This window comes from Mus pahari, unplaced genomic scaffold (genome assembly GCF_900095145.1).
Source record: "Mus pahari unplaced genomic scaffold, PAHARI_EIJ_v1.1 scaffold_4761_1, whole genome shotgun sequence".
Lineage (NCBI taxonomy): Eukaryota > Metazoa > Chordata > Mammalia > Rodentia > Muridae > Mus > Mus pahari.
Genome location: NW_018394043.1, coordinates 19,222 through 30,909, shown reverse-complemented (window position 1 = coordinate 30,909; position 11,688 = coordinate 19,222). Strand labels below are relative to the sequence as shown.

Here is an 11,688-nt window from a genome sequence, read left to right as displayed (position 1 = left end):
GCTATAATATATATAATGCTGTATATGCTGTTGCCTACAGTCTCCATGAGATGAATCTTCAGCAAATACAGAAACAAAGACATGCTAATGGAGAAAAAATGCTAGTCTTCCCTTGGGAGGTAATGTCCCTTCATGAGTATAGTTATATCTACAATGAGACACTTTAATTATTTCCCAAGCCTCTCAAAATGTGAATCCTAAATTTTAGAATATTGTCAATAAGTGCTGGACTAAATACTTATTTCCCTGTCTAGAGGTCAATGCAAAATCTTAAGTAAGTGTCTTTTATAAATGGAGTTCCAGCCAGGAATTGGTGGTTCGTACCTTTAATCCCAGCACTTGGAAGACAGAGGCAGGCAGATTTCTGATTTTGAGGCCAGCCTGGTCTACAGAGTAAGTTCCAGGACAGCCAGGGCTATACAGAAAAAGTCTGTCTTGAAAACCAATAATCAAACAAACAAACAAACAAACAAATGGAGTTCCAGGCAGAATGAAAAATCTTTTTAATTCAATATTAAATTCATATAACAATTTGCCTTATATTTTTCTTCAAAATCTCCTTATTGGGAAAAGTTTTTTCCTACCTGAATTCCCCAGAGCATAGGAAGGAGAAGTAGATACATAAGGATAAAATTGCTGCTGAATACTACAACACTGTTACATAATTAAAGATTACTTTAAAATGCAGTTTTAACTCCATGGGCCTCATTTTAAGAATGGAAGCTCTAAATATATTTCAAAAGTTAACAGGTATGGCTATCTTTTTACAGAAACTTGAATCAGTGGAATCTATATAACCTACTGTCTTGGTGTCTTAACTGTGTTTAGTCCCATGATTTCTCTCTTTTTTACAAAAAAATTATTTATTTACATTTCACACATTGTACCCCTTCTTTATCTCCCCTCCACAAATCCACTCTTCCATCCCACTTACCTCTAACAGGGTGGTCCTTCACCCACTCACCTAGATCCTCCTAGCTCACCCCTCCAGCATCACCTTATGGTGGGGCAACAAGCATCCACAGGCTCAATCACCTCTCCTCTCACTGATGCCAAATGAGACAGTCTTCTGTTACAGTTGACGAGCCATAGACCCACTCATGTATACTCTTTGATTGGTGGTTTATTTCCTGGGATCTCTGTGAAGTCTGGTTAGTTGATATTGTTGTTCTTTCTATAGGGATTCAATTTCTTCAGCACCTGCAGTTCTTCCTCTAGCTCTTCCACTAGCGTTGCCAGGCTCAGTCCAATGTTTGTCTGTGAGTATCTGCATCTGTTTTAGTCAGGTGCTGGGAGATCCCATATTGGGCCAGTTGCTGATTGGCCTTTCCTTCAGTACATGCTCCAATTTTTTGTTCCTGTATTTCCTTTAGACAAGAACAATTATGTATGGGTTAAAAATTTTGAGATAGATGGGTGGCACCTTAACTCCATTGGGGGTCATGTCTATCTTCTTGAGGTCATATCTTCAGGATCTATCTCTCCTTTGTTATGTATTTTGGCTAATGTCATCCCCACTGAATCCTGGAAGCATTTTGCATCATTGGCACCTGAGACTTTCTAGTGGCTCCCCCAGTTCCATACCCCCTCCTACTTCTTTCTATTCTTTCTCCTGGCCCTCTGGACTTCTTTCATGTCTCTTTCCTTACCTGGTCCTGCCCCCCAATATTTTCCTTCCCCTCACGCTCCCATTTTCCAACCAGGTTTCCTAGAGAGTAAAGAGCTTTGTTTTGTCCTTCATTTTAATGGGATTGCTTCAATTTTCTCTCCATTTAATTTGATATGGATTGTTGGTTTGCTGTACGTTCCTTAGTTATGTTTCTTGAATTCCTCATCTTTTCATGAAGGCATGTTGTATTTAGTCAAAGGCTTTTTCAGCATCTTACGAAATGATTATGTGTTTTTTTCTTTAGAATTTGTTTATATAGTGGACTACATTGATGAATTTCCATGTATTGAACCATCCCTGAGATGAAGCCTACTTGATCATGGTGAATGAGCATTTTAATGTGTTCTTGCATTCAGTTTGGGGGAATTTAATTAAGAATTTTTACAGTGATATTCATAAGGGAAATTGTTCTCAAGTTCTCTTTGTTGGGTCTTTGTATGGTTTAGGTATTCATAAAATGAATTTGGTAGTTTTTCTTCTGTTTCTATTTTGTGGAATACTTTGAGAAGTATTAGTATTAGGTTTCTTTGAAGGTCTGAGAGAATTCTGTACTAAAACCATCTGAACCTAGATATTTTTGGTTTGGAGACCTTTAATGATTGCTTCTATTTTCTTTGGGGTTATGGGACTGTTTAGAAAGTTTATCTGATCCTGATTCAAATTTAACACTTAGTATCCATCTCGATAATCATCCATTTCATCTATGCTTTCCAGTTTTGTTGAAGTAGTTTGTTTGTAGTAGGATCAGGTGATTTTTAAAGTTTTCTCAGTTTCTTTTGTTATGTCTACCTTTTCCTTTCTGATTTTGTTAATTTGGCTGCTGTCTCTGTGCTGTCTAGTTAGCTTGGCTAAGAGTTGATTATCTTGTTGATTTTCTCAAAGAACCACCTCCCAGTATTGTTGATTTTTTTTTTTTTTTGTACAGTTCTCTTTCTTTCTAGTTGGTGGATATCCCCACTGAGTCTGATTGTTTCCTGCCTTATACTGCTCTTGTATGCATTTGTTAGTTTTTGTTCTACAGCTTTCGGATGTGCCATTAAGCTGTATAGGATCCCACCAATTTCTTTATGAAGGCACTCATAGGGAAACTCATAGCTATGAGTTTACCTTTTAGAACTGCTTTCATTGTGTCCCATAAGGTTAGGTAGGCTGTGCCTTCACTTTGGTTAAATACTACAAAGTCTTTTAATGTCTTTATTTCTTCCCTTATCAAGTTATAATTGAGTAGAGAGTTATTCAGTGTTCATGAGTATGTGGACTTTCTGTTGCTTTGTTGTTATTGAAGACCAGCCTTAGATCATGGTGATGATAGAGGGCATGGAACTATTTCAGCCTTCTTTTATCAGTTGAGGCTTGTTTGTTTCCAAATATACGATCAATTTTGAGAAGATCCCATGAGGTGCTGAAAAAGGTGTATTCTTTTGTTTAAGGGTGAAATGATCTGTAGATATATTGTAAATCCATTTGGTGCATAACTTCTATTAGTTTCACTATGTCTCTGTTTAGTTTGTTTCCACGATATGTCCATTGGTGAGAGTGGGATGGTGAAGTCTCCAACTATTAATTTATGAGGTTTTAATGTGGATTTTCAGCTATAGTAACATTTCTTTTGCAAATGTGGGTGTACTTGCATTTGGGGCATTTAGGTTCACAATTGAGGTTTCAACTTGGGGGATTTTTCCTTTGATGAATATGGAGTGTCCTTCCCAAACTTTTTTGATGACCTTAGATTGAAAATCTATTTTAGTTTATTAGAATGCCTATTCCAGCTTGTTTATTTGGGCCATTTGCTTAGAAAAAAATTCCTAGGCTTTTAACCTGAGGTAATATTTGACTCTGTCACTAAGATGTGTTTCCTGTACGCAGCAAAATTCTGAGTCCTGCTTATGTGTCCAGTCTCATAGCCTATGACTTTTATTGAGGAATTGAGTCCATTGATGTTGAGAGATGTTAAAGGCCAATGATTGTGGGTTCCTGTTATTTTTGTTGTAAGAGATGGTATTGTGTTTTTGTGATTCTCTTCTTTTGGGTGTGTTTTGAAATAATTTTTGATTTTCCTTGGGTGTAGTTTCCTTCCTTGGGTTGAACTTTTCCATTATTCTCTGTAGTGCTTGATTATTTGACAATATTGTTTAAATTTGGTCATGGAATATCTGGGTTTCTCCAACTATGGTAAATGACAGTTTTGTTGAGTATAATAGTCAGGGATGGCATTTGTGTTCTCTTAGGTTCTGCATGACATCTGTCCGATACCTTCTGGCTTTAGAGTCTCTGTTGAAAAGTCTGGTGTAATTCTGATAGGTCCAACATTATATTTTGGTTGGCTGTTTTCTCTTATTCCCTCTTTTTCTTGATATTTAGGTATTTTTAATTTTTTAATTGGCTATTTTATTTATTTACATTTCCTGGTTTTCCCTCCACAAACTCTCAATCCTATCCCCGCTTCCCACTGCTTAAATGAAGGTGGTTCCCCCTCTCAACCTCTCCACTCCTGCCTCACTGATTTATCATTCCCCAACACTGGGGCATTGAGCCTTTACGGGATCATCTGCCATACCATTGATTCCAGATAAAGGCCATCCTCTTCTACATGCCACTAGAACCGTGGGTCCCTCCATGTGTATTCTTCGGTTGGTGGTTTAGTCTGTGGGTGCCCTGTAGTGCCTGACATCTGGCACTTACTGGTTGCTATATCCAGTTCCATATCCCACATTGCTACAAACTTCTGGTCAATTTCCAGACCTTCTGTACATCTCCCCCGTCTTCTCCTATACCTTAACCTGCTCCCCTTTTTTTCCTTGCCATCCTCTTTTCCTCCCAGATCCCTCTCTCCTACTTCTCAGAGATGATTTTGTTCCCCCTTCTAAGTAGTACTGAATCATCCATACTTTGGTCTTCCTATATTTTTAGCTTCATATGAACTGTGACTTATGGGCATTCTGAGTTTCTTTCCTAATATCCACTTGTCAGTGATTACATACCTTGCATATCCTTTTGAATTGGTATTTTGAAATATCAGGATGATGTTTTCTAGTTCCATCCATTTGCCTAAGAATTTCATAAAGTCATTGTTTTTAAAAAGCTTAGGAGTATTTCATTGTGTAAATGTACCATATTTTCTGTATTTATTTCTGTGTTGAGGGACATCTGGGTTATTTCCAGCTTCAGGCTATAATAAATAAGGCTGCTATGAAACATAGTGGAACATGTGTCCTTGTTATATGTTAGAACACATTTTGGCTATATGGCCATGAATGGTATAGCTGGGTTCTCAGATAGTAGTAAGTCAAATTATCTGAGTAATCACCAGACAGATTTCCAGAGTGGTTGAAATCCCATCAGCCATGGAGAAATGTTCCTCTTCCAATACATATGGATTTTTCCAGCTTCTGGCTATTATAAATAAGGCTGCTATGAACATAGTAGAACATGTGTCCTTATTACAAGTTGGAACATCTGAATACGTGCCCAGGAGAGGCATTGCTGGATCTTCGGGTAGTACTATGTTTCCCCTAATCCTGGTGGCCCGAAGCTGGCACCAACTAGAAGGCTGACCTTTTCTTTAAGTGATTCTTAGTCATTTAAGATTCCTCAGTTGCAAATTCTCTATTTAGCAATGTACTTCATACCTGAATAGTGTCATTTGGTTCTCTGGACTCTAACTTCTTGATTTCTGTGTATATTTTGGATGTTAGCACTGTATCAGATGTAGCGTTGGTACAGATCTTTTCCCAATCTGTGGATTACATTTTTGTCCTTTTGACAGTATCCTTTGCCTTACAGAAGTTGTGCAATTTTATGAAGTCCCACTTATCAATTCTTGTATTTAAAACATAAGCCATTGGTATTCTATTCACCAATGTTCCCCTGGGCCTATGTGTTAGAAGTTATTTCTCATTTTCTCTTCTATTAGATTCATAGTATCTAGCTTTATGTGTAGGTTCTTGATCCAATTGGAATTGAGGTTTATGCAAGGATATAACAATGGGTCAATTTGCATGCCAAGCACCCAGTGAACTGAGGCCATTTGTTGAAAATGCACTCTTTTTTTCCCACTGGATGGTTTTGACTGCTTTGTCAAAGATAAAGTGACCAAATGTTTGTGGGTTCATTTCTGGGTTTTCAATTATATTCCATTAATCTACCTGTCTTTCTCTATACCAATTCTATGCCGTTTTTATCAGTATTGCTTGGTAGTATAGCCTGAGGTCAGGGATAGTGATTCCCGCAGAAGTTCTTTTATTTTAAGAAAAGTTTTTGCTATCTTGTTTTTTTTTTTTTATTCCAGATAAATTTTAGAATTGTTCTTTCTATCTCTCTGAAGAATTGAGTTAGAATGTGATGGGGAGTGCATTGAATCTGTAGATCGTTTTTGGTAAAATAACCATTTTTACTATGTTAATCCTGCCAATCCATGAGCATGGGAGGTATTTCTATCTTCTGAGATATTCTTCGATTTCTTTCTTCAGAGAGTTGAAGTTCTTGCCATAGAGACTTTTCACTTGCTTGGTTAGCATCACACCAAGATATTTCATATACGTGACTATTTACAGAGTGCCCTTTCCCTAGTTTCTCTCTCAGCCCATTTATCCTTTGAGTAGAGGAACGCTACTTATTTGTTTGAATTGATTTTGTGTCCAGCCACTTTGTTGAAGTTGTTTATCAGCTGTAGGATTTCTCTCACAAATTTTTTGGAACCCATATGAATATGATCATATCATGTGCAAATATTGTGTGATAATATCATGTGATATATTGACTTCCTCTTTGCCAATTTGTATCCCTTTGATCTCCTTTTGTTACTTAATAGCTCTGGTTAGAGCTTCAAGTAATACATTGAATAGATAGGTAGCGAATGGGCAGCTTTCTCTTCTCCCTGATTTTAGTGGGATTGGTTCCGTCCATTTAGCTTGATGTTGGCTATTGGTTTGCAGTATAGTGCTTTTATTATATTTAGGCATGGATCCTGAATTCCTATTCTCTCCAATTCTTTTAGCATGAAGGGGTGTTGTACTTTGTCAAAGGCTTTTTCCTCATCTAATGAGATGATCATGTGGTTCTTTTCTTTGAGTTTGTTTACACAGTGGATTACATTGATGGATTCCTTATATTTATGCCCTCCATATGTACTCCTTGGTTGGTGGTTTAGACCCTGAGAGATCTGGTTGGTTGATGTTCACAGAGACACAGTGAAACTAACAGAAATTATGAACCAGAGGATTTAATTGACATCTATAGAACATTTCATCCTAAAACAAAAGAATATACCTTCTCAGCACCTGATGGTAACCATTTTGTTTCTTTGCTTAGTTTGTGTTTCCATGATCTGTCCGTTGGTGAGAGGGGCATGTTGAAGACTTCCACTATTATTGTGTGAGGTTCAACGTTTCTTCTATGAAGGGTGCCCTAGCACTTGTGCCATAGATGTTCAGACTTGAGAGGTCTTCTTGGTAAATTTTTCCTTTGATGAGTATGAAATGTCCTTCCTCGTCTTTTATGATAACTTTTGGTTGAATGTTGGTTTTATTTGATATTAAAATGCTATTCCAGGTTGTTTCTTGGGACCATTTCCTTGGAAAAAAAATTTTCCAGCCCTTTACTCTGAGGTAGCGTCTGTCTGGGTCACTGAGGTGTGTTTCCTTATGCAACAAAATACTGGGTGCTGCTTAAGTATCCAGTCTGTTAGTCTATATCTTTTGTGGGGTGGGGGATTGGGTCCATTGATGTTAAGATATATTAAAAATAGTAATTGTTGCTTCCTGTTTTTTTTTATGTTTATGTGGCTAACTTCTTTTGTGTTTGTTGAAAGAAGATTACTTTCTTGCTTTCTCTAGTGTGCAGTTTCTCTCCTTGTGTTAGGCTTTTCCTTCTATTATCCTCTGTAGGGCTGGATTAGTAGAAAGATATTGTTTAAATTTGGGTTTGTCTTGGAATACTTTCCTTTCTCCATTTATGTCAATTGAGAGTTTTGCTGGGTATAGTAGCCTGGGCTAGTATTTGTGTTCTCTATGGGTCTGTATGGCATCTTTCTAGGATCTTCTGGCTTTTATAGTCTGGTGAGAAGTATGATGTAATTCTGATAGGTCTGCCTTTATATGTTACTTGACCTTTTTCCCATAGTGCTTTCAATATTTTTTCTTTGTTTAGTGCATTTGGTGTTTTGATTATTATGGGACAGAAAGAATTTCTTTTCTGGTCCAATGTATTTGGGGTTCTATAGGTCTCTTGTATGTTTATGGGCATCTCTTTATTTAGGTTAGGGAAGTTTTCACCTGTAATTTTGTTGAAGATATTTGCTGGCCTTTAAGTGGGAATTTTCACTCTCTTTTATTCCTACTATCCTTAGGTTTGGACTTCTCATTGTGTCCTGGATTTCCTAGATGTCTGGGGTAAGGACTTTTTGCATTTTGCATTTTCTTTGACTGTTGTGTCAATAGTTTCTATGGTATCTTCTATGCCCTAGTTTTTCCTCTATCTCTTATATTCTGTTGTTGGTGCTTCTATCTGTAACTTCGGATCTCCTTCTTAGGTTTTCCATCTCCAGGGTTCTCCCCTCCATTTGTAATTTCTTTTTTGTTTCTATTTCCAATTTTAGATCCTGGATATTATTTTAAAATCCCATCACCTGTTTAATTATGTTTTCTTGTATTTCTTCAAGGGTTTCATGTGTTTCCTCTTTAAGTGTCTTTTACCTGTTTACCTGTGTTCTCTTGTATTTCTTTAAGGGAGTTATTTATATACTCCTTAAGGTCTTTTATCATTTTCATGAGATTTAATTTTCATGTATGCTAGGTTATCTGGGATTTGCTTTGGTGGTAGAACCAGATTTTAACGATGTTAAGTGGAATTGGATTATTTTGTCTATATTCTCACACTTGCCATCCACCCTCTGGTTATCTCTGTTGTTGACAGGCCTTGCTGTCTCTGACTGCAGGTTGTTCCTACTTGGAGCCTGGTTATTATGGAGCTGCTAGGATTCAAGCTCTCTATGGGTTTGTGATGGGTTCTAGGGTTTCGGGCCAGAAGTATGAGGTTTCTCCAGCAGGGTGGCTAGGCCCTATGTCTGCTGTCCTGAGGGGTTCTCAGTTAAGCCATGTATTAGGGTGAGGCTTACCTGTGATCCTGGTTATTATGGACCTCCTAGGAATCAAGCACTCTCTGCATGTGGGCATGGGCCAGGGGTGCTAGGACATCTGATCTGCTCCTGAACCCAGTTGTGGACTGGATGAATGATGTGCCTTTTGTAGGGTGGATAGGTCCTATATGCACTGGGCTCTGTTGGTGGGTCCTAGTTATATCAAGTATTGGGTTCAGCTCTGAACCTGGTTGTAATGGACCTCATGGAAATCAAGCTTTCTGTGGGTGTTGGAGGAGTTCTGGAAAGCTGGCTCTGACCCAGGCAAAGTTCTGGGCAAGAAGAATTGGTATCTCATGATTTCTCTTGACTAGAATGAAATTCTAAAATTGTAATGCATTTGAATCCTTATATCACTTATTTATTTGGCTGTATTGATATCTCCTTTTATTGTGAGAGTTAAAAAACACTGCTATTGTTTGTCTTACTTTTTAAAGAAAATGCTTTTAGTTCCTATGATATACTTCAGAATATCTTCCTGTATCTCTTTTAGGTCCTCCCTTTCCTAAAGAACACCCTACTGAAGCATCATATGAGTGGTCACACAGATATGGATGGAAAAATTAACTTAGATTCAGAATATGACATTCTCAATTTCTGGAATTTTCCAAAAGGTCTTGCATTAAAGGTGAAAGTAGGACACTTTTCTCCAAATGCTCCCCATGGTCAACAGTTGTCTTTATCAGAAAAGAGGATACAGTGGCCTATAATGTTTACAAATGTGAGTTGCATTTTATCTCATGTCTTTGAGTTTCATTAAAAATATAATAATTCTCATGACTTAATCGTACATGGATACTTATTTGGTACCAATCAGCATTCAACTATCCACTAGGAACATCACATATAAACAGCAAAAATAAAATACTTAATCATTCCCTGACTCTGAATTATTTTTAAATTTTAATAATGCCCACATGTTTCTTATGAATGAAATGTCTGTTAAATTACATCACTGCCTCAAAACAATGATAGGAGGTTTATGTTTCCACCAAGCCTAGGAAATTTCAATGAGATTTTAAGTGACTTTTGTTTCAATAGTTTTTAAAAAGGTAGACTAATGTGTGTATTGTACTTTCTTTGCTACTTCAGATAACATGTTGACAAAGCATCAGAATGATATGTTGCTTTGGCTGACAATGTGAGCATGCAGCATATCATACTGGGAATAGAATGTTTTAGGTGACAGAGGAAGTAATGACATCTCATTCAGGACCAAAATCAGAGATGAAAAATATGATTGCTCCACTTGTATCTCCTTTTCTTTCTCTCTATGACAGTAGCCAGTGAAATACTGACACCCATTTGGTGGTTGCTCTTTCTAATTCAGGTAAATGTGTCTATATATTTCACAGAAAATGCCCAAAGATTGTTTCTGTGATGAATCCAAGCCCTTTAAAGTTTTCAATTAACATACATGCATTACCACATCAGATAAAAGATCTTCCATAATATCCAGTAATAGAAAATCTGTAACTTAAATCTGAAGTAATAGCATGACCTTGTAGAAAACTACTTTAATGACCTACTCTTAAGAACAGCTCAATGTATTCGACAAAGACTTAAACAATTGAGCTGTGTAGCCCAAAATCTGACAAAACTAATAATACCCAAACCCATATCGTTTTTGTAAGTGTAAGTATTTGCAAATTAACTGTTAGATGATACTCAGAAATAATCTATTTATTTGGATTTCTCATGAATATTCAAGCATTTGCTAATACCTGTCATTTCTCTCAGATTCCTCAGTCTGTGTGCAGTGAGAGTTGTAGACCTGGATTCAGGAAATCTTCCCAGGAAGGCAAGGCTACCTGCTGCTTTTATTGCACTCCTTGTGCAGACAATGAGATTTCCAATGAGACAGGTAAAAACAGGTTTGAAGAGAATATTCTCACTGTCCACTGTAATCTGCAATACATAATCCAATAGAAATTGACTAGAGAGACTTAAAAGATAGTTTTTTTCCTTGATTAAAATGGGAACAATGCTTTTCCTTTTATTTCCTTTTGAAAGAACACACAATGCACATTGAAATTATCCTTGATTTACATTGTTGTTAAATTGCAGATGTTGTTCCCTGAAGTGATGGACCTTGCCCCAAAATTAGCAGTCGATTTCAAATTCACCATGAACACAGTGTATTTAGCACCATTTTTATATGTTTTTAACCTATGCTCAGTCATATGTAGGATTCACTTAAAGCTCGGATAGTTCACATCCTCTTTATCAGTATTCCAAGTACAAGTATTTTTGTTTTTATTGTTATTGTTACATAGCAGGTGACTTGACAATTCAGTTTAATTTCCCTACTATATGTGTTTTATCTCTATCCTGACTAATTTCTTTTATTTTACTGAAAGAAACATTTTTAATCTTTGTCTCCCTATTATTAAACATAGACTCTTTACACATAATATAATATGAATACATCTCCCCCTCCATCCACTTCTCTTAATTCCTCCCCTATATCCTCTCTCATCCAAAACCATTCAATAGTCTCTCATTAGAAGAACAGGCTTGTAAGAGACAGAAATGAGATATAACCAAATAAAATATAATAAGGTAAAACAAAACCCATTACGCTAAAGTTTGAGAAAACAAGACATCAGAAAAGTAAAATCCTTCAATGTTTGCAAAAGAATAAGAGACTCACTTCTTTATACATTGAGGAATGCAATACAAGTACTGAAATGAAACCTATAGTATATATGCATAGGATATAGTGCACACCTATTTACGCTCTGTGATTCATGTATTTGTGCTTGTAAATTCATATGAGCATTGCTTAGTTTTCATAGATAGCCTTGTTCTCTTTGTGTTCTTTTTGCCCTTCTATCTCCCCACCTCTCTCCCTCCCTCCCTCCCTCCCTCCCTCCCTCCCTCC

General features: G+C 36.9%; 1 protein-coding gene across 1 annotated transcript in view; it reads left to right on the top strand.

Annotated features, from left to right (window-relative positions):
- LOC110315848 (vomeronasal type-2 receptor 116-like) overlaps positions 1-10,668 on the top strand; it is a gene marked incomplete at its 3' end in the record, with an annotated part of 23,915 nt that extends 13,247 nt beyond the window's left edge. Inside the window, exons 3-5 of the mRNA XM_021189796.1 lie at positions 1-119; positions 9,298-9,525; positions 10,545-10,668. The exon at positions 1-119 is cut by the window's left edge and continues 664 nt beyond it. Coding sequence (XP_021045455.1) covers positions 1-119; positions 9,298-9,525; positions 10,545-10,668 — 471 coding nt within the window. The remainder of the gene's footprint in view (positions 120-9,297; positions 9,526-10,544) is intronic.
- Positions 10,669-11,688: the final 1,020 nt, after the last annotated feature.